The 23687-nt window shown below is 40.5% G+C and overlaps 1 protein-coding gene across 1 annotated transcript in view; it reads right to left on the reverse strand.

Moving 5' to 3' along the window:
• LOC114063817 (collagen alpha-1(XV) chain-like) overlaps nucleotides 1-23687 on the reverse strand; it is a 109243-nt gene that overhangs the window by 38863 nt on the left and 46693 nt on the right. Inside the window, exons 8-18 of the mRNA XM_027896354.1 lie at nucleotides 22982-23110; nucleotides 20463-20525; nucleotides 17486-17563; nucleotides 16391-16453; nucleotides 14685-14810; nucleotides 13266-13328; nucleotides 10139-10174; nucleotides 9481-9633; nucleotides 5443-5511; nucleotides 3373-3417; nucleotides 976-1011 (exon numbers count right to left, since the gene is read on the reverse strand). Coding sequence (XP_027752155.1) covers nucleotides 976-1011; nucleotides 3373-3417; nucleotides 5443-5511; nucleotides 9481-9633; nucleotides 10139-10174; nucleotides 13266-13328; nucleotides 14685-14810; nucleotides 16391-16453; nucleotides 17486-17563; nucleotides 20463-20525; nucleotides 22982-23110 — 861 coding nt within the window. The remainder of the gene's footprint in view (nucleotides 1-975; nucleotides 1012-3372; nucleotides 3418-5442; nucleotides 5512-9480; nucleotides 9634-10138; nucleotides 10175-13265; nucleotides 13329-14684; nucleotides 14811-16390; nucleotides 16454-17485; nucleotides 17564-20462; nucleotides 20526-22981; nucleotides 23111-23687) is intronic.

The following is a 23687-nucleotide window of genomic DNA, read 5'->3' on the forward strand; positions in this document are numbered from 1 at the left end:
ACTGTCCTATGTGTCATGCATCATGCTGAAAAATATCTCTGTGAAATGACAACACTCAAAATATGTACAGCAGATGGAATTTATGGCAAGCAGAGTCATACTGCATTGTTGTCTGTTTTAAAAAAATAAACAAGCAGATGCTGCTAGAAGACTGTGATAATACTCTTGTAAATACTCAGCAAGCATAATTGCTTTTATCTTGTTTCCTAGAGCAACTCTTGATTTCAGTGCTGTCCCAAGTGCAAGAGAAGATTTTTATTTTATTTTATTTTATTTTATTTTATTTTATTTTATTTTATTTTATTTTATTTTATTTTATTTTATTTTATTTTATTTTATTTTATTTTATTTTATTTTATTTTATTTTATTTTATTTTATTTTATTTTATTTTCTCTTTTCATTTTCTGTGAGTTACATCAGCGCTCTCTGCTGGTTAATGCCTGTAAAAGGCGCTCAGGTCAGCCAGCGAGAGCAACAAGCAGCAAAGACACAAACGAAGAGCTTTGAGGTGGGCTCCAAAAGGAGTTCAGAGTAGAACAGGCAGGGATGAAGATAGCCATGAACCTGCTACTGTAGCACAGATCTGTGTCATGGGTGGAGTGCTCTGGTGTGGGGTGCGAACTACACACCATGATAGGATGGAGTAGAAGGCACGTGGAACTGAGTTTTCTGCGTATAAGCTTGGCTGATTTTAATTTTTACTCCCGCAAGACGCTATGGCATCATTCACCCGAGGCTCTAAAATGCAATTTTAACCATATTTTAAGCAGAAGTCTTAAGCACCAGGTTACACTAGCTCCTAATAATCACAATTCAACAGAGAAAGGGTTTTGTTTTCCCAGAGAAGCCATCCTGGACTTCAATATACTGACAGAGGAAGAAATGTTCACTCTCCCTGAAGTGCATTAAGAGGTGAAAGGAAACTGAGGAAAGAAACAGCTGAGGTTTTAGACTGCATTAAATAAACTTCTCACCTTTGAACCTGGTAGACCGATGTTGCCTCTTTCTCCCTGAAACAGAGACACAGCAGGGCTCAGATACTGCAGTGAACAATAGCTGCATGGATTTTAAACATGCATGGTTATACTTTCCTAACCAAAAAAAAAAAAAAAAAAAAAGGAACTAAATGCAGAAAAATGGGGAGTAAAAATACAGCATACTTTTGGTAAAGTGATGCTCAGTACACATTTGTGAATTGGTTCTGGGGGTTTAACCTCCCAGTTGCCACCCACACCTCAACAGTTTCTGGTCACCACACATTATTTTTGCTGAGCATCTACCAAGCCATACACCTGAACCTTCATTTTGATGTCTGAAATCAGCACGTGGTAACGTTCCTCAGGTCTAGCAATGCAACCTTGTTCCTCTGCAAAAGGACTCACCATCTTCCTCCAAAACAGTTAACTCAGTTTCCCCCACACTACTGCTCTCTCCACCTACCCAGCCACTACATCATACCACTACGTCGTGCACTGTTTCACCTTTGGGGCTGATTCTGGAGAACTTTAGCTCTCAGTGGAGATGGTTCCTCATTTGAGACAGAGAAGACAAGCAGGAATAAATCATCAAGGAGCTACAGCCGTTGCCTCAAATGTTATGCTAATTGCTTGCTGCTTTTTAGGAGCGCTTGTATTCATGAGTGCACGAAGACTCTAGACCGTTTTTAAACAAAACCAGTTTTTCATAATGATAATAAAAGTGAAAGCAGAATTTGGATCTCTGCTTACTTGCTAGGAAAGAGAGAAAACTGATCACAGCAGGTCTTCTCTGACAGCTGTACTACTCTGCATGAAACAGAACGAGACCTTCAACTCCTCGTGATGCATTAGCTCTTGGTTTTTGGAAGTGGGTGGTTGTTGTATTTTGCCACTGTTGCCTAGTGAAGTAATTTATAATCATGAAAAGTGGGTGTAGAATTCATACCCATGAGAATGATAGTGTATTATAACCACTTTATATTAATTTTGCCCTAGTATATACCTGATTTTCTAAAATGTCAGGCAATATGTTCCTTTCTGTTTCTCCTGTATCTTGGGGATGAGTGACTCAAGACTCAACAACTAAAACATTAGTATAGGTCATGGTGAAGTCTCTTGGCCAAGGTTTATGACTATCTTCTCAGTCCCAGTCCAGTTCCTGAATCCTAGGAATCATGCCACCTCCATTTCTGAAGTGTTAGTAAAACATCATTTCTTAGAAAAAAAATTTCCAGCTAAGGGCAGAGAATAAGTTTTTAAGAAAAAACCTGTATTTTCAGCGTGGAGACTTGGCACCTACTCATGCACAGAGAGGCATCATGTGAGAGCACATCTATTCTTGCCAGCCCTCTGCAGCATCACTCACCAACACGTGTTGTGTAAATTTTCATTTTTTTTTTCATAAGTAATGTGCTACAGCATTAGCAGGAGTAGTGCCCAAAGGAGGGACTTTTTCAGCCTTACAAGCTGAGCTCCATTGACTCTAGACATAGGGGGCTGGTCAGATCTTTGATGGCTGTTGTTCTACGAGTCAGCTGCAGTTATTGCTGGCAGTGATTGCTGCTGTGTGTGAGTTCAGGTGTAAATTTTAGGGGAGAGGAAGGGTTACCCCCACCTATTGCCTTCCAATTCCTGCTCTCTCAATACTAATGTCATTTCCCAGGGCAATGAAGACTTTGAATTTCTTTGGCTTCACAGTTTAAGGTGCTTAAAAGTTGTTGCCATGCTGTGCTTTTAACCTGAACAGTTTTATGTAGGAATAGGAAACAGCTTTATGTAGGAATAGGAAAAGCCTCTTATTGTCTAAGGTCCCATTCTGTGAATCTGCCCTGTTCTTCTCTGGTTTTTCATCTCTCCATTTTTTTTTTTTTCTCACGGGTTACATAACCAATAGTAACATCAAAGTGGAAAAATTCAGTCTCTACTGAGCTCAAATCCAAAACAAGGCAAAGTAGTCATGACACCTCCTTTCTTGTCCCCAGCACCTTCCAGAATGTTTTCCTATTTCTTTCTGGGATCATGACAGAACGTCTCTTCCTGCAGATTTCTCTTTCAACAGTGTACATGTCACCTCTGGGAAGCCAGACTGATGTATAAGTGACCGAAAAAGAGAAATTGCCAAATGTCCTAAAAAATTTAAACAAAAATGTCATGGAATGTAATGGCCCCATCTAGTATTTACTCATTGCTCTGGTGTGAATGTGAAATAATTCTAATAATGCACATTCTGCGTAGATGCTCAGTGTAAAGGGGAACAAAGCTTGTCCAGCACTTAATTAGTATATGAATCTTAAATGGAAAATGTTTTGTTTCGGCAAATTCTGGAAATATAGAGATAAAAAATACAAAATATACATGCCAAAGACAAATAGATTAGCATTCAAGTGTTTGTACCTTTGGTCCTAATGGTCCACGCTGTCCATGTCTTCCTACAGAACCCTATAAAAACACACTGAATTTACTGGTAAGTCCATGTAGCATTTCATAATAATTTTTGTCAGAAAAAAAACCTAATTCACAACCACAACTGTTACAAAACCAATGTTGGAGACCAGCAGTATCAACAGAGAGTAATAAAATGTAAGCATTGTTTTAGGGTTGTTCTGAAAAATATTGCCTTGCGCTGTGTTATCGTGCAAAGATCTAAAGATTTCTCCTTGCAAAGACAACTTTAGTGTTGTCACTGAATACATATTTTTACAAAATAATAGAAATAAAATTATTCAATTGCATTTGTTGCAAGGGATTGCTTTCAATTGCTCACAAATTTTTGAATTTGTTTTCTTGGCTATAATTAACATATGTTACCAGTTTAGAGGTAACACAGTCTTGCTTGGTTTAAAAGCAGTTTCCCAAAAGGTTTGTTTCAAACAACATTTGGAAAGGCAAATTCCTGTCATGTCTGTGTATGGTGGCATCAGCTGTAAAGTACAATTACGACTCTTTGATGGTAAAATGGATAACAGTTCATTATTGATCCCTTTAGAAAGCTGAATTGGAAGAAAAAAGGAATTCAGCAAAGTGACTATGCGGTCTTTATCTGGAATATGAAGGCATTAATAAATGCTAACGCTAAACAATGCTAAAACATGAACAAAAATTTACACTGATCCGTGAAAGGAAGAGAATAGAAACCCTGGAAACGAGAGCTGAGCCTACAGAGAAAATAAATTCGATACTTCTACTTCAAAACATAACCACCACTTTCTGATAAAAGATGAATAAAAATTTCAACGGGTACAAATATAGTGCCAATAAATGTAATTTATTTCCTACACACAGTGATAATAAATGCAATATATTTCCTAGAAGCTGCTTTGAGTTGCAACCCTCTTAGAAGCAGATACTCTGTTTTCACCCAAAGGCAGCTGGGGACTCTGGAGTTGTCATGAGTGTAAGTGGCTCATAATGCAGTACCAGTAAGCACATAAAAGCACTTTCACGATTGCAACAAAATTGTTATTTGTCTTCTTTCACTGACTCAAACTTTGCAGACTAATTAAACAGTGACAGGAAAATTTTGTTCAACTGCAGTAAGACATTTTTTGAATATTTATAGCTGAGTGACTTGGAAACAAAGCCTGCTATAAAACCAAAAATGAGAGTAAGGCTGTCATTAAGGCAGGTCAGAGTAGGGAATTCTGGCCCTGGTTTTGGACACTAGCTTGTTTCAGCTAACAAATTCAATTCTTATTTTTGCAACTTGTTTTGTACCACTTTTTTAGTATCTAGGAAAAGGCATAAAAGGGCTCAAAGGTCTCTAAGCTATTAAACTGAGTCAGCTATAACTTCAGTGACTCATGATTATTAGTACTTTAAAGCAACACAGTAGAGAGCTGCTCAAAGTAACCCCTGTCCCCTGTGTTCAGTTAGTTTCTGATGACTCACAGAATCATAGAAACAGGGTTATACAGGGCCCTGAGGAGCCCATCTAATCCAACAACCCCCTCAAAGCAGAACTGTCACCAGCTCTATAGGCACTGATGCATCATATTCCCACATTCCCTACTTGATTATTAAAAGTGGCCCACACTAGAAAAAAGTGTCCTGAGACACAGTGATGGAGGAAAAAAAGCGTATCTTTTTCTGTGACATTAATCCACACTATTGGGAATAAATTTCTTGTTTCAAAGTGGCATGCCAAATTACGCACGTTTGATTGTCAAACTACAACGTTTCAGTTTCATCTTTATATATGGAATTCATCTTCATATGCAGGAAGGGAATCTACTGGGGTAAAAAAAGAGATAGAGAGCTAGATAATATGAAACCCCCTATATCGTCCTTTAGTAGCTCAAGAAAAGAGCAGAGCAGAATCAAAAAATCATTAGCTAATGAGCTATCCATAGCTGACTGAGGCTATATGTTTCCAAAAAGCAGAAAGGAGGGAATTTTTGGTTTGAAAAAAATCTCTCAGCAACCCAACAACAAACGACACTCCCTTCCCCCCAAACATCCACTTACCTTTGGCCCCTTTGATCCTGGAATTCTGGATTCACTTAACAGGCCAATGGTACCTGATCCTTCCATGTCCTAATGGAAGAGAAAAAATGCTACAGAATTTAAGAATTTATAATTTTGTAACTGCACTGTTTTCTGGAGTCCTGTAAAAACTGGAAACATATATTTTTATCTTTTCTTATTACCCTTTTTTTGACCAATGGATGATGTTCTGGAGACAGGCTCCACTCAAATGTGATAAAAACATATTGATCTTCCTCTGTTCTTTACTATCTTGCCAATTTGACACCATTTCTCCAGCACTTCAGGCTGCACAGATTCAGGCAGAAGTGAGACAGCATCACACTTTTGAGTATGTACTATGTTTAAGCATTCCGTAGCAGTATTTTTCTGTTTAGCATTTACCTACCACTCAGCTACTGAAACACCATAATGACTAGTGAGGGTCACAGAACTGACTTACAGCCACAAGAACTTGCAGACAGTCTGGTAAGAGCAGCAATAACTTTTCGCAAATGAAGGTCCTTCCTAATTGAATGCTGAACTCCTGCCTAAAATATAACTTACTGACACTGAGCAGAAAAAAAAGTGCCCCATCACAGAATTTTACAATTCATTATATTGAAAGGGATTCTATTGAAAGCAATGTCAACACTAAATTCAAATCAGGTTGTTTGGGGCTTTTTCTCCTCAGGCCCTGGAACTTCCCAGGGATGGAGGCTTAAGCAAGCTTGGTTCCCTGAGAATTTCCTTATAGGCCACCTGCTCCAGCACAGTGTTCATTGCCATCATCTTCTGCTGACTTCAGAAAGAAGTCTCTGCGTAGTGGGAGTCTTTGAGAGTAGCATCCATGTTTCTGTGGAGATTTTCTGGTAGTTTTAAAGGAAATTACATAGAAAGCAGGAACCTCCCTTCAGCTTTCACTGTTCTATAACATTCCAGATCCATGGCAGAACTGCAGCTGTGCTGGCTTAATTTTTGCCCTTTTCTGAGAAGGGAAAATCTTAATCTTTCTTTGTTCCATTTCCTTGCTCAGAGCCATACAGCTTTCATTTTCAACGTCAGTGCCGTGTGTTGAATCCTCTTACTTTCCTTTACATCACCGGTAGAAAATATGTTACTTTTTGGGTGTGGGATGGTTCTGGGATGGTTCTCTAAACTTTTAGTAAATTAAATTGACTTGCTAGAAGAATTGATGGAACACTGGTTGTTAGCGCACGGGAAGGGCAAGCATGTGTCAGGAATGTCTGAGATGGGAAAAGGAACAAGAATAAAGCCGAATCTCCATCTCTCAGTGATAACCAGCCTTGTATCAATTTCTCATGTTTAGAGAGAAACCCACACTCCTTCACTCCTTGCCTATTTAGCTTTATGCTAGTTAGTGACTTGAAATGGCTGAGATTAGCATAAGTGTGATGCACTCTGGAGATGGTGCGAGGGAAAGGGTGGGAGACCAATTAGATGAGCTTAAGCTGCTGCTGAAGGACAGCCTCATGCCGAAGTTACAGAAAACATCAGCTGATCTGACTCCACTGAAAATGACATATCTCATTCTTTTCCCCTTTTCTGCCATCTCCACAGGAGCAAGAGAAGCAGAAGGAATACACAGCTGGAATCAGGTCCTTCCTTTTGGGGCCAAGGAAGACTTTTCACACAACTTCACCTGAGATTGAGTGTTATTCAGATTTTCATTCTGCTCCACCATCAGCCATCAATGTATCAAATACCAACAGAAAATGTCCTCATATTCTCTTTGTTTAACCGAACACTCTCTGCTTAGGGTAAACCACAAATTGTGTTTCTGGGTCCTTTCCCTTGACTTCACTGTGCCAGTCTGTTTTTCCCTTTAAGAGAGTGCTTGATGCCTGCTTTGAGTAACACACCATCTCTTTTGACATCTGCATGTTTTAAATGGGTTTACCAGGTACCTTCTGCAGCTCAAACTGTTCTTTTGGCAAGCATAAGTGCCAGCAAACCCCATGCCATTTGGTTTTCTGCACAAAGCTGATCACAGATGCTAACAAGTGCTAACAGGAATGTTTTGCAGAAACAGCCTTACAGCAATAAACAGACTGCCAACCAAAAGGTAGTGTCACCCTAACAAACTGGCAGACCATGGTGATGTCTTAACAGATGGCAGGGGTGGGCATTCAAAAGATCAGCTAGAACCAGCAAGCCTGTTTACAGCAGTATTCCTCGCAGTGAAATGACAGATATGCCAATTTTGCTTGGACTAGATGGAGTTCAAGATAAAGCCAGTTAAAGATATTTTTACTGCAGTTAGAGCTGAGATCCTTCTGTGTTTGAATCCATAAAAGTGGGGACTTCCATTTTTCACTCTCTCCTGTTCATCTGCCTATTTTGCTCCTCTGAGACTTCGGTATCAGAAGTGTCAGATGCTGAGTACCCAACTGCAGAGGAAAAATAGGGGCATAATGAGGCCATGTTGGCTTCAAATAGTGTGAACGGGGAAAAGCGAAGAATTTCTCAAGACTGGGCCCCCAAGGGTCACAGAAGATGACTTAGATCAGAGAAACCATTGTCCTGGGCTAAAACTCAGACCAGGCTTGGGTTGAAGATGTGACTTACCAGTGGTCCTTAACTCATTCTGAGACAAGGACATATTTACTGAGGGGAGACTCTGTACCACTTTCTGGTGTGTCTAAGTTAAGGCAATGGAGTGTTTGCACCCTGAGACTTCACGCTATTCCTTGCTAACAATTGCAATGATGGCAACTAAGAACTTGTGAACTGCTGGAGAGATTTTTTTGTCCCTTGAAATCTACTGAGATTCTTAACCAGTAGTGTATATAGTAGAATATTATCTAGTCAGACATCAGAAAGCAAAATATATCTCTAAATAAGCATTAGTTGCCACCTCTGTAACACCTCAAGGTGCCTCTAGAGTAACAAAAAGAGAAACAAACAAATGGGTAGGGCAGACACTCGGAGAAACGTGTAACTAAACTGATATCTTTTAAACACCACCGCTTTTCTGCAGCAGTTCTGGCTGGATGGGCAGTAGTTTTGGTCTAACATTGCTTACTTCTCTGATGAAACTGCCCTAAGCTGCTATGCAAACTTTTGCTATATCCCATGACATAAAACAGGCTGGAAAAATCTTTCCTGAGCCAAACAGTTAAATTAGACGTGAAAAATGCAGGGAAAATAATTAATAAAAAAAAAAAGGAAGACACATATGTGAATGTTGATGTAGACAATTCCTCAACCTCTTTTCGCAAAGATGTCAATGTAGCAGCTCCAGTTCTTGAACCTGGGTGTGCATTCCTTGCCTTTCTGAACTGCAAAGCCACTTGGTGCTCTAACAAGAACATCTTAACAAGCAGCTCTCAAATGATACGTAAAACTCATCCTGGGTTTGCCAGATCTCATGTTTTACAGTGAAGAAGGTATTATTCTCAGAAGTAGTAAGAGTAGCATCTGCAATTTTATTTTTTAATGGAACATTTTTCTTCTACATAGAACAGCCCACGAGGTCAGAAATGACCAACATGTGTCTCTGTATTTACACTTTACACCGTGCCATGTCTAAACTAAACTTGTGGTCTCATGAGTGGCAGCAGGGGAAATGTCATAACTTTAGGGGGGTCTGGAGTTCCATTTTAATGAATACTGTCAAGTCTCTGTGCACATTTAGATTGCTGCTCTGAATTATTTACACGAAAAAAAGTGCTAAGGAAGTTTTCCCTTGCAGTAAAGTATTTGAGTATTTGAGGATTTTATATTAGCAATGATATAAGCATCCAAAATAGCACCTGAACAGTGCTGCTACTACTAAATAGTTCAATGAATATTGCCCAAAGAAATTAATTACTTCTGTGGTCTAAGCATGGTCAACCATATGGTCAAATGTAAAAGCAACAGTAGGCTACTCCTAGGCAAATTTCAAACCAGAAAAAAATTACTCTCCTTGCCATAAATTCATCCTCAAATACCTGTGAAATACACAGGTGATCACATCGCCCCTCCTCTGGAGGAAATATATTCATACCTACAACAAATTCCATAATGGCAAAGTACCTCAAATCCTAAGCTGTAGCTTAGTCCTGGTGGTCCAGGAGGTCCAGGGGGCCCAGGAGGCCCAGGAGGTCCTGGTGGTCCAGGTTTCCCAGGAGACCCAAGAGCACCAGCTTCTCCTTTGGGGCCTATTGATCCAGTGACTCCAGTATCACCCTGAAATTAAAAAATCGGTCTATTAATATACTAAATATGCATAATTAGATGCAACTAAGTAGATTAATAGGAGGACAGAATGGTTTGGGCTGGAAAGGACTTTCAAGCTCATCTAGTTTCAATCCCCATGGGCAGCGACAGCTTCCACTGGATCATGTTGCTGAAAGCCCTGTCCAGCTTGGCCTTGGTCATCATGAAGATGATCAGTCACCTCTGATCATCTTCATGGCCCTCTCCTGGACTTGCTCCAACAGTCTTTGTCCTGGACAGGGCTGGACACAGTACTCCAGGCGTGGTCTCACGAGAGCAGAGTACAGAGGGGGTCTCACCTCTCTCAACCTGCTGGCCACGCTTCGTAAGGAGGTATGTCAGCCAGCTGGGAAGCCAAGTCTGTTGACTTCATTAGGTTTCACAACAATAATCTATTAGACTTCTCATCCCTTTTCAGTAATGTGCTGTATCAGAGTGACACTGTCACTCTATAAAGACACTGCCTTTTTGTTACCTTTGGACCAACAGAGCCGGGAGGACCTTGATCACCCTGTAAAAGAAAATCAATCCTAAGTACCTGCAGTAAGAGCATTAGACAGGCAACAAAAACAAATTTATGATATTTTTCCTTAATAAAAATGCTACAGATTTCTGTGCAGGTTTGATGCCCTTTCCGTAAATGTCCTTTATCTGAAACACCAGATCTCATAGTTAAAAAGAAAACTATCTGTAATTCAGGAGCCACGACAACATATTAACAGCTCTGGTCTGATAAGCTGACAGGGCACAATCTCATATTTTAATTATTGCTGCAGCACACAGAATTAAGCATTGCAGGTCGCATCCTCCTGTTTCTGAATGCAAATGTCAACATTCTTATGGGATATAAGAAGTGGGAACTGATCCCACACATGTTGTCTAGGACACCATTCCAAACACGGGATGTGATGACTAGTATCATTTTAAGGTTCCTCTGCAGCAATCAAGATTTTGTCAAGATTTGTTTTTATACACTTCACTTACATACTGGCTTTTCCACTTCTAGTTGACTGAATAGACAGAAAGCCACAACATGCTAATACTTCTTTTCCAAATTGCACTGAATCTAGTGGAATTAATTGTTATATTGGCAAGCTCCTGCCCTTACTCACTCAACAGAAATATTAATTTAGTAAGGTCTGAAAAAAATGAGTAAGCACCAGGGGTAAAATGATAGTTTTCTTCCAAAAACAATGGCAAAATCCCATGTCAAATGTTACTCCAAACTAAATTTACTTTCAGTTCATCCTGCAGTTTCTACCTATAATCTTCCCTGGATTAACTGGTAATAATGATTCAAATAGATATCGTAATATAGATTAAATCAAGGTTTTCGGAAAAAAATTAGAAGTAGAAATGTAAAAAATTCTATTATGCCAGTGTGCTGGGGATTTTATAGAGCAGAAGTCAATCTGTAGTATTTAATTTCTGATTGAACTTTTATCAAATATACACAATGCAGCAAAACACGGTCAGTGAGGCAAAACATTTGAGTTTTGTCCTTTTTTTGAGATTATGCATTTTTGGAAAATTTAATATCTCTTCCAATCGGTTCCCTTTCCACATCACTCTCTTCTTATAGTATGCAATTCAGGCTGAGTTTAGTTCAGCTAGACTTCTTTCTATTCTTAGACTCCTCCATGGAAAACACATACCACTGATTACACTGGACACAGATTTTGGATGCCTGCTTTGTAATATTACATGCTGCATTTTTTGGGTAGCTGCTAGTTCCCATGTGGGCTGAACTTTGAACAACCTCAGGCTTCTGAAATCACAGCTCAGAACCTTCAGCCTTCAGAGACAAAAATAAATCGATATTCTGGCCATTTAAGACTTACTTTTTCATTTCTCTTACGGTATGTGAGCTTACAATGCACACTTGGGAATCTGCTCTCAAGTGCTTGTGCATAAAATGTCTTGTAGAAGCTCACTAGAGGACAAAATTATCCTGTAGTCTTTGTCTCTGTTTTCTCCACATCCTTCTTGAAGTGGGGTGAAAAATATGGATTCAGCACTTAAAATGCAAACTTACTAGCCTTCCATACTGGGTTTGCGTGGCAAAATGTTGGTAGTGGGCAGGCTACAGGTGTGGCTTCTGTGAGAAGCTGCCAGAAGCTTCCCCTGTGTCTGACAGAGCCGATGCCACCTGCTCCGGGACAGACCCACCACTGGCCAAGGCTGAGCCAACCACTGACAGTGTAAGCATTTCTGGGATAACAGAGTTAAGGAGGGGAAAGAATCACTGCACAGGAGCAAATGCAGCCAGATAAGAGAGGAGCGAGAACACCCAAGAGGAACAGCCCTGCAGACACGAACGTCAGTGCAGAGGGAAGGGGAGGAGATGCGCCAGGGGCTGGAACAGAGATTCCCCTGCAGCCCACGGTGAAGACAATGGTGAGACAGGCTGTGCCCCTGCAGCCCACGGTGAAGACAATGGTGAGACAGGCTGTGTCCCTGCAGCCCATGGAGGTCCACAGTGGAGCAGAGATCCACCTGCAGCCTTGGAGGAGCCGTACACTGGAGCAGGTGGAGGTGCCTGAAGGGGGCTGTGACCTCCTTCAGGAAGGAAGGGAAGGCCACACTGGAAGCAGGCTCCTGTCAGGACCTGTGATGCCATGTGGGACTCATGCTGGAGCAGTCTGTTCCTGGAGGACTGTGTGTGGAAGAGACCTGTGCTGGAGCAGTTCATGAAGAACTGTGGCCTCTGGGAAGGAATCCTGTTGGAGAAGTTTGTGGAGGACTGTCTCCCGTGGGAGGGACACCTTCTTAGAGCAGGGGAAGAGTGAAAAGAGTCCTCCTCCTGAGGAGGAGGCAGTGACAGAGCCAACATGTGATGAACTGACTGCAATCCCCACTCCCCATCCCCCTGAATTGGCTGAGGTGGAGGACGTAGAGAAATCGGGAGTAAAGTTAAAGCTGGGAATAAGGGAGAGGTTGAGGGAAAATGTTTTTAAGATATGGTTTTATTTCCATTATCTGATTCTGACCTTTTCATTGGCAATAGATTAGATTAATTTCCCCACACTGAGTCCGTTTTGCCTGTGACAGTAATTTCTGGCTGATCTCCCTGTCCTGATCTCAACCCATGAACCTTTCTCTCTGCCTGAGAGAATCTGAGCAGGGAAATGATGGAGTGGCTTTGGTGGCCCCTGGTGCCCAGCCAAAGTCAACCATGCTTTTGTCCCCTGTGAGCCACATTAAATGGTTTGCTCTCCTTCAGACTCTCCTCACCTGTCACATAACATGCTGTCAGTCTGTACCAGGCTGGACTAGCTGGAGTTCTCCTTTTCCCCCTACAGACTCACCTGTCTGAGCCCAGTCATGACTGGCTTTTTAGTGGCAAATCACAAGAGAGTAGTTCCTATTGCATTTTGAATATTGCATGCTGCAGAAAATGAGACAGTATCCAATAGGAAATTGTGGATTTTTGAATATGTCTGTTGAGATGTGTTCTAATAAGCCATTAGCAGCTGGATCTAATTAAAAAATATTGAAGCCAGCTGCTAATGTGTTGCAGGGACAACTGTTTATGATTTTTGCAGCCTACAATTGACAAAGATTTTCCACTGAAGTAGGAGCAAGACAGACATTTAACTTACCTTTTCTCCCTTCCATCCTGGTGGGCCAACCGCTCCATCTCGACCAGGAGGACCTTGAGGACCCTGTGGATGGTAGTGAGTCTAAGGCAGGTGCCATTCAAGAGCCCAGTTTTTATCAGATGCATGTGTTTTGGACCAGCTGATGATACAGCATTATCAAAGACTAATGTGTTAGCACCAGGTAGTACCTCACACCATTAACACTTTTGTTTGGCTTTGTATCAAAATATTTAAATAGAAGATTATCTCAAACAACCATAAAATAGTAAACAAAAACAAAACCCAGCATGATGTGGATATAACATCAGCATGCAAACCAATGGTGCTATCCAAGAAGGTTTTGACAACCCTCCAAAAGATGCGGTGGGGTTAAAATCCCCAGGCATCTCAGTTATCCACACTTTTGGCAATATCAGTGCTAGATGAGGCCCAGCTGAGAAAACCCTGGTATTGACAAAATCAGAATGTGGCCAGGTGATCAGAGAATCATTAAAAGCAGCTGTGATACAGAGGGCATGGTGTCAAACAGGAGGCTTCTGTGTGTTGTCGCTGCAAACAGAGAAGCCAGCAGGGTGACAGAGGTCTTGATTCACACATACCCCAGCATGGGAACAATGATGCTGGGTCTCACATCCCCACGCAGGGGAGTGCTTGGTTTATTCAGACTCACTTTGCCAAGTGTCCCTGGGTGGCTGAGCCTGAAAGGTGCATTCCTACCCTTTTAGGAAAGGTACTCCTAAAAAGTCTTTCTGGAGAAAAAAAAAGGCTCTGCCGCTTTGCTTTGGCTGATGGTGCTCAGATTGTTCATGATACCTCACTTTAATTTTGCCTTGAAAAATGTGTATTAAATTCTCCACCCAATCTCCTGTGTTGTATCCATGACTTAGCATGCTTTTGAGCCAGTAGGCAGGCTGGGAAAAACTATCTTTGTAGGGTCAACCAATCAGTCAGTACAGGTATTGATGTCCAGCCCCCAGTAACTACACATGTAAGAAAGGTAACAGTTACATGCTATGTTGCATGGCCTACATTTTTTAAATTGGGCTCTGAAAGCCTTTAATTAAATTTACAGGTGTGTATTCTGGCCTCTGGGGATCTTTTATCCATTTATTTATTCATCTGTTTTTGGGAAGGATGTAAATATAAAAATAATACCTAGCTTTATTCAGTGTTGCTAAAAGGATTCTTACTTTTTCCTTATTCTGGTCCAGATTACCAGTATTTGTCTGCCAAATGTACATCCTGCTGTAAAGTAATGTGCTTTAGATAACAAGATTTTTTTTTTTTTGGTGCAAAATTTGAATAAAATCCAACCTCTTAAATTAAAAATATTCTGCAATGTTTTTAAGACTTCTATAGACTGTAAGCCTTAGAACTTATTGTCACAGGACAGAAACAACATCATGTATGGGTACTCACTTCAGGGCCTGGCTCCCCAGAAGCTCCATCTTCCCCTGGTGACCCAGGAGGTCCTACACCTGAATCAGGTGCTGGCTTTCCTGGAAGACCAGGCAGTCCTGGAGGGCCTGGTGGCCCAGGAAGACCCTGGATAAATCAGCAGCACTGTTAGAAATTACCAAGCTCAGGTTCATTTGCATATACACAGAACAGGAAAAAGCTCACATGTGATGTTCGGGCGCATAAAACTCTCAGTTTGGGTTTCCACCCCACTTCTTCTTCATGAAGAACCAATTTCAGTTTCACAGATAATACACTCCTTTTGTAGGGTCACACTGACCTCCTATGGCAAATATGGGCGCTGAAAGAAATGAGGCTGCACACCACACAGAGTTCCATTTTGGGATTTGTCTGCTGATCTTTTACAGCTTTCCCCTTTTATTCATATTCTCTACTAAACAGCACCTCATATTTGTCTTTTAGTTAACTGAAATTCCCAGGATCATCCTAAACTGGTGTTTTGACCCCCCTCCCTGCACACTCTCATATCATGTTTGACTGTATTCAGCCACGGACAAAACCTGCAGACCATTAAGCGGCGTTCGCTTTGAGAACCCAGCACTGTCTTTATCAAAAACACCAGTCAAGGCCAAAACACTCCTCTTTGATCCTAATTAACTGAATGCAGGGGCTGCTGGGCTTAACTTGTTCCCACACCTTCCTCACCCTCGCTCTCTGAGCTGTGCCACCTCACGGCATGCATCAGCAAGCAGGAAACTGAAAACCGAACGGGTTTGTGTCAGCTCTCTGCAACCCAGGAAAGACCTTCGACAGATCCTGAGGATCAATCTGAAGTTAAGAGACTTAACCATAATGAAACCGAGAGATCCTTGTACAGAGGGAAGTGGTTAGTTTTTTTCTCAACAACCATTTCAAAGGGTTTCTCCGTGCTGTTTTTGGAGCACTAAGAATCTCTACTCGTGGTCAGTTCTTATTGTGCTTAGTGCTGTAAAAAAGTCCTCTGCTCTGAAGATCTATCCTGCATGGACATGAGCAGATGTATTTAAATTGAATCAAAGGAATGAAACGTTACTTTTGGAGAAACGGTATGTTTGCAAATATTCTCTCTCGTGCCAAGTCCATCCTTGTTGCTGCTTGCATTAGTAGGCAGACACGGAGAGTTTGACTTTTTGGGCCATGGCACTGAAGCTCAAGAAATCTTTAATTCTGACTTACAGTCATCTAAGGGATTCTGTTAGGAGGAAAGTCATCTTGGACTTTCAGCACAGTCAACAGGGTTTTCCAAGCACTCACCTGCCTCATTACCTACACAGGGCATTTAAGAGGCAAGAGAACTAACTTTCTTGAGGCAGAAACCAGTCTGAGAGAATGAAAAACACCACTAGTTGTGTTGCAAAGCAGAGGCCTCAGTATGCTATAGCATCCTGGAGTTCATAGGAAACTTAATGAACTCAGAAAAGCATTTTTGAATTTTAAAAAGTCCTCCTGCCAGTATTTCTTTGTCCTCCTCCTTCTTTCTCATGCTTCTTCCCCACTCACATGCATTAAGGCCTTTTCACATCTTGAAATGAAACCCTACAAATACTTTCTGGATACCATAAATTAAGCATGGACAAAATTTGCATTTTGAAATTGACCTTCTACGATCTGAAGGAGTAAAACAAAGCTCCTTACTATGGTAATGAGAAATATCAACATATGCTTACCCTTAAAATTTCAGTCTCTCTGTCAATATCTCCAGAACCGGATTCTTCAGGTTCCAGTATATTCTGAAATTAGGAGAATTCCATTTTAAAATATTAATTTTAAAATGAAAATATCACTTGACAATTACTGGAAACACAGCTATAGTCAATATCCTTGCAGCAGTCTGCCAGTGGTGAAATAAATTATAATACTACAAAAACATTTCAATCACATTTCTGGTGTTTGGCACCATCTTATTTTGCAGACACTGAGCCCTGTATTTACCTGCAGATGCTCTACGAGCACAGTGGCAGCTATCCTGCACGCTCACATGTTATGTGACTAAGTGAACTGAAGGTGAAGCAACATCTCAGACAAATTTTAACTTCAGAAAGATAACTGTCAACATTGAAAATATCCCAAAATACATACCTAACAAATAACCACTGTTTTCTAGAATGTGCCTATCGGTTAAAAAGCCAGGTTCTAAGATTCCCACAACTGGATTCAAAAGAGGCATTTTATAAGGAGAAATTATTATACTGAAGCTTTTTCTAAAATATTTTGTTAAAAAAAAAAAAACACTTTAGTGTTTAGTTCTTGATGAGTTTCATAGCTGTGTATGTTTTGCAAACTGAAAACCAAAGTACAGAGAGAACTACTACCTGAATCTGATATCATACTACAAAAGCTAATGTTTCAAAAGTCTGGGAGTTAAGAATGCACTGAGACTTCTTCCACTTCATTCCAGAACTAAAGATCTTGAAAGTTGCTATCACAGAGAACAAGAAAGTTAAGGTGGTGTGGGACCTGGTGTTCACTGCTGCATTTATAGAAGTGGCCTTTGACTGGGTAAAGCTGTTGGAGCACCTTGTCCTAGGGACCTGGAGCTGCCTTGCTGGTCTCTTGAAGTCAGAGGATACTGGGTGTTTATGCAGCTGACAGTACTCACACGCTTTAATCAGACATTTATTTGCATTTCTGCATGATTGTTTTAGAAGACACAATTTTATCTGTGGCAGTCAGGCTTACTTTGCCAGAGAAAACCTATTTAGTTCTGGATTCCTCTGTGGCAAGCTGAGCTCACTGATTGACAGAGACCCCCAAATACTCACTAATCCTCTGGAAGGAGCAGACGGTCCTGCCGGTCCTGGTAGTCCGGGGGGTCCTGGCAATCCCTCACCAGGATCACCCTGAAACAGGAATTAAGATAAATCAGCAAGGATTTCACCATATAAATAGTATAAGCATTAGCTACAATCTGTGTGGATTTCCAGTCACAAGGAACAACAAAAGTGACTGCTGAGATGCTATGAGCAGGGTTGAACTTTGCTCATTTCTAAGACAAGCTCTCAAGAAACATGATCTTTGCATTGGCAAAGGAGGAAAGATCTCTTCCTCTTTTAGCTTCTGCAATGAATTTGCAAATATACGAGCAGCATCGACAGCATTAGACAGTGCTAGAATAAAGTTTTACTGTGGAACTTGCATTTTTAGGATACAACTGAATACATCAGTGTGGCCACACCATGGATCTGTACTGCTTTTTCCAATACCTCCACATCGTGATTTTTTTCCTGTGTATTGACCTTTATCTACTGCCAACACAATTAAAGACCCTGTTCGGATATGTGTCATTTTCTTTTGTAATTAGTACCATCTCTTCTACTTTAGCTTTCTTACATCGCCTCTGACATTTTGCTGAGGCTAGTTTGAACTGCCTCAGTTTAAGATGTTTGTGAATTTTAATAATTTTTCAGCTCAAGTCCACTGTTTTTCACTGGAGTCAGGAGTTGAGGTCCTGCCTCTGCTGATCTGGGCTTTACACTCTAATCTGCCAGTTTACTATCTGAGATTATGAGCATTTTAATTGTGTTTTCTAAATTCACATATTCAGTTACATAGCAGGAAACACTGACTTTTACCTGCCTCTTGGTCACTTGCTCTTTATGCTAGAGCATTAATTAGATAAATGTATTCATTCAGTTCTTTGTTCTCTGTGGCTTTGTCAAATGGTTCCTATAGTGATACTTCAGTCATGTCTACAGAGAATGTGTTTAATTCATTTGGGGTTGTTTTTACTGTCTGCCAGTGTGTTATTTTACAGATGGTCTTCATTAATTTTAACATATACTTTGCTTTTCCAGTGATTATTGCATTAGCTCCTGTCAGTGTTCGGTGTTTGTTTTCATGCAATCACCCTGTGAACACGGCCAGTCGCAGGAAATCACACTGGTTGGGATAATGAAATGATTTTCTGAACAGCTACTAACTTAAAAATTATTCATATGTATAAAAGAGGATCAGAGCAGTGTCTTCTTCCTCGTCCTGCTTTCTACTGCAGGAATTGGGTCTGTTTAAAGCACTGCCAAGAAAAAGCTCTGCATATGAAGCTGCCAGTTTTCCTTAGTGGTTTTGGACCTATTCTTAGGATTTTTAGTGCCCATTTGTTAGCTTATTTTCACAATGTCTCTTTGAAGTGTCTCTTGAAAATATTAGTCCAAATTTTAAAACGAAAAACTAAGCTTAACGTGTCCTTACTAAAACAGCCATAAAAGTAATCAGGAATGCATTACTGAAGTTTTTTTCCTTCCCAATATAGCTTTAGCTCTCCACAACTAATGTTCTCCTTCTCATAGCTATTCTAATCAATAAACTAAGGTTGGGGCCCATCCTTCGACCCCGAGGTCAGGTAGGAGAGACTGGCTGGCCTCACAGTACTTAGGTGGCCCTGGACCTCCTTTTAGCTGAGTATGTTCAAAGCTGGTATTTTGAATGTGAGTTTCTGTGCACTTTTCATGAAATAACATGAGAACTGTATTTCAATCCACCAGCACGAGTATTTCAAAGTAAAAAGCCTACTGGGTGGCACCAGAGGAGCACAGTCTCATCTTGCAGCATAGTGGGAACACTTAACAGCTGATGTTACCCTGGAGGCATTGTCCCTGAGAGATCTATTTGACATGGGCCAAAACATTGCCCATGCTGACACGAAAACATGGCCACGCTTTACAAGTTTCAAACATCAGCAAATCAGTCAGTTCCTGGGCCTGTTCCATTTGGCAGCGTAGCTGTAGCACTTGTTGCTGAAGATCAGAATGGTCACCTAACAGCAGCTGCAGCTGTAGCAGCTGCAAAATAAAGCTGCACTTGCTAATTTTCACTTAGCTTATAAATAGGAGAAATGTAAACAACCATAATCTTGACATCTTTCCCATTTGCTCTGTTTTCACTAAAAGCAGCTTGGCTAATTTTCAGTTTCCTAACATCAATTACTTATATTAGTACCAAGCACCCTGGAAATTACTCTGGTCACAAGAAGGACCAAAGCAGATTTGCAGGAAACCTCAGCAGATAATTATTGAATGGCATGTAGGACACTATTTTTCCAGAGTGTGACTGGCAAACACTACAGGGGAAATTGAGCCTTTGCTAGAGGGACTAGAGTAGTTCCACAGCACAGAAAAACGAAAGGAGGCTCCTCAAAGGTGTCCATAGAGAGGAAAGGCACTATCTGCAATGGGGCTGTATCAGGAAAGAGTAATGTAGAAAATTAGCCAAATAGGGTGAATAGTAATAGAGAATACTGTCTGTATACCAATTTTGTGTACAACATGTACTGCAATAATATACAATATATATAATATAATTCATTATATCTCACTGTATCTCAGAAGAGATACAAGTTGTTACTTCAGATGGTTTAGCTCTTATTTCAATTATGTTCATTTCCTAACAGTAATTTGATTACACTGCCTCAGTTAAATCCCTTAGCCAGTGGAAGAAGTTGCCAAAGCAGTTATACATAACAACTGACTTTTCTTTATTAAGTGTTCAATATATCTCCCTTAGCTCTCCTATGAAGCCCCAACTTTTTCTATTGCTGAAATTTATTCATACCCTTGAAAAATACTCATGATTCTGTTGTGGTGACCTCCATGCATTCCTGAATGACCAGTAGAATGCTTAAATTCTTCCCATGATTCCATATTTTTATCTATCTCTCAAACTGTACCAATACAAATATATACAAATTAAAGTATCTCTAAGCCTAAATGGTACTTAATTGTTGTTTATTAACAGGACACATACCTTTTCACCTTTCAGACCTGCTTTTCCTTTCAGTCCTGGCAGTCCCTGAAGTCCATTTTTACCCTAAAAGAAAATATTTTTTTAAGCAAGACATTATCTTTTGTGCAGGTTAAACAGGCTGTACACCTCCAGCAGAGGCTGGATGTAAGGGTGCTAGATTCTAAATTTTTGTTTCTGCAGTGGAAAGAGATTTGGGACTCGGATCTCCATGCAGCTGGCAGTGTGCAAAATGTGCCTCTCATCCTCACCTCTCACCACTTTTCCTACAACAAAGTGTTAGAGGAGCCTGTTTGGGGGATACAGATGGAAACACTTGGAAGACTGCATTTGGATTTGACAGGGTGCCAACTAGACCACCACAGTACCGATGACAAATATTTTGTAAACTGTAATGCTCTGTTAGAACAAATGGTGACAGCTGTCTGAGAAGTCCTCTTCAGATTTTCTGTCTCAGGCATTTACATAACTGAGAAGTAAGAAAATCTTGAAATATTGCAAAGCTGCTGAATATGCCTACAGTAGGTAAATTCTGGGCTAAAATTCTGCATCTTCCCTGACAACTTTCAAACCGTGAGGAAATGGACACTGGAAAGAAATCTACTTCTAATTTCATACAGAAGTGATAGTCAACAGAGAATAGAGAGCTGCATTTGTAACACACTACTGCAAACAGCTCCTCTGAGTGCACCAAACCATGCTGTTAACTTTAGCCTGTTACTTGCTGAAGCATTTTTTGTCTTGACCCACCTGAATCTATTCAGTTTCTACCCAGTAGGATGCTTCCTGAGGACATACATCTGACAGGGAATGTGTGGTACTAGATAGCATTTCACACCATTCTCCATTCTGAACTTCACCAGTCCAATGGATCACAAATAACCTTTCTATATATCTTCTTATTACCCACATATAATACACACATGCTTTTCCTAATAGAGGCTCGTTAATTGGCTAGAAAGAACTCCCACCAGCTCTAAAGCCAGTGCTGTTATAAAAAGGGGCTATTTATGAATTCAGTTAGGGCACTGAAGAAAAAATTCCAGGAGACAAATAAATAGTATTTTCCCTAATGGCATTTTGGGGATCAGCTGTGTTTATGGACTCTACTGGTCAAGTTTTAGAGCTGTAGTAGTTTTAAAGATGGATTGTAAAAAGTCATTGTGGAAAAAATGTATCTGTGAGACTAAAAGGAAGTAAATTTTTAGAAAAGTGGCAAACACGTGGCCAATATAAATCTAGTGCAATTTTATTGCTAAGTGAAGCCCCACCGCTCCAATACAAAAGTTGCAGAGGGATATGCAAGGTAGGAACCCAGATGCACATGGACAGTAACTATAAAAAATACAAGACAATGGTTCATTTCACAAGATATAACAAAATATCTATGACAGGAAATAGGATTGTTTCACAAGAACAAAACAATTGCTTTTGAAGCAATTACATTTGAAGGATTTTCTCTAAATGTATGGGTTTCATAGAATTTTCTTTGAAAATAGTCAGGCTTCTGTTAATACAGTAAATGTGAACTTCTTGTCCAAAACCAGTGACACGTAACCTGAGTCTTGGCTAAATATTTTCAAACCCAGCTGAATTTCTTTGCACATACCAAAGTCTGAAGGCAGCATTCAGGCAGGGGCTGAATAATGCATCCCGTGAATGACTACTGAATTAATTTTTTTAACATCTTACATCATACCAGTTTCATTTGAGGTTCAATTGCAGAGGGCAGGAAGGGACAGGAAGCTCCCAGCCATGGCACATGGCAAAACACAAAAACAGTAGCAGGCACGGGAATGGTGACAGCCTCTGGGTGGGAAGGTCTTAGAGAGGGGAAAGATGCACAAAGTGGCAGCAACAGGTAAACGAGTAAGGAAATTTAGTTAACCAAAAAGTGTATAAAAGAGTACTTACAGGTAATCCATCTTGACCAGGAATGCCCTAAAATAAAACACTCTTGTTAGAAGGGCAAATAAAATCTGTAACATAGAAACAACAGAAGAGTAAAGCATTTAACTATATTTTGATGTGTCATGCAGGGACAAAATAATGAACCAGAAGTGTAACAAACACTATGCTACAGTGTGATCTGTTTTGCCCCTCTGTTTAACAGTATGAGTCTTGTGCTGGTGGTTCAAAAGGATGTGAAGTGTGAAATATGCTGGATATACAGTAGCCACTGAAGGAGGGGTGTGAGTTCTGCACCTCTGGGCACGTTCAAACCCGACAGCTGGGAGAGTGCTGCAATGTCTGCCTAAAGAGCTGGTGGAATTACTGCTCTAAGAATGTCTGTTTGATGGCACAGAAGTTGTTTGCCTTGTGCTTTCTGATAACTGTCACTCATCGGGCCCTTGGGTAGCCACTGACACATGCAGTGCAGACGTGATGCTCCTGGTGGTTGATGCAGAAGTACCCCTGATGCCAGTGTGTAAGGCTGTGCAGTCACAGCCCTCCATGCACATGTGGTGGCTGGCTATCACCCTTTCTAACACACATTCTTTCAACAGATAAAAATTACTCACAGGCTGACCAAGTTGTCCAAGTTTCCCTGGAGGTCCAGGAGGTCCTTGATTGTTTTTTTGCAAATCTTCTGCTCCTGACCCTCCTAGAGATCCCGTGGACCCATCCTCTACTTCCTGACCTTTCTGGCCCTGAATAAATAAAACATGAAATATGAAACACGTGTTGCTTTACTTTTGCCATTTTTCTCTCTTTCTTCCCCCTCCCTTCTTTCTCAGAATCCTTGCCCTGTTCAATGCAGTCACAAACCTGATAGGTACCATACAAACAGTATATTCCATTCAGCAAAGGCAAACCATGTTCGAGCTCGTTCATGCACATACAAGTAAGTTTCTTACAGCTGGTTACAGAGATGCAGATGACCGTGATCTAATTTTATACCATCATAAATCTTCACAGTCTAAATCAATAATGTAGGTTTGAAAAAGGCTATTTTCACAGACTGAGTCTGTCTGGGAGAATATTGTGAGAGTTAAAATAGACGTGTTTAGGAACGCTTAACTCCCCCTAGATCTGCAAAACTGACAACTGGTTATATGTCCAGTTTGGTAAAAATATGACAGAAGATGAAACAAGGAAACTGATAGCAAAGAGTAAAAATGGACAGCAAACAACTCTAAAATATTGCTATTTGGTATTTGGTCAAGAGAAGGTAAGAATAATAAAAGGAATAATTTAAAATATTCTAGGAATAGAATAAAACCTTTC

The sequence above is a fragment of the Empidonax traillii genome, unplaced genomic scaffold, assembly GCF_003031625.1.
Source record: "Empidonax traillii isolate 1590-97213 ecotype Southwest subspecies unplaced genomic scaffold, ASM303162v1 scaffold494:size460735, whole genome shotgun sequence".
Lineage (NCBI taxonomy): Eukaryota > Metazoa > Chordata > Aves > Passeriformes > Tyrannidae > Empidonax > Empidonax traillii.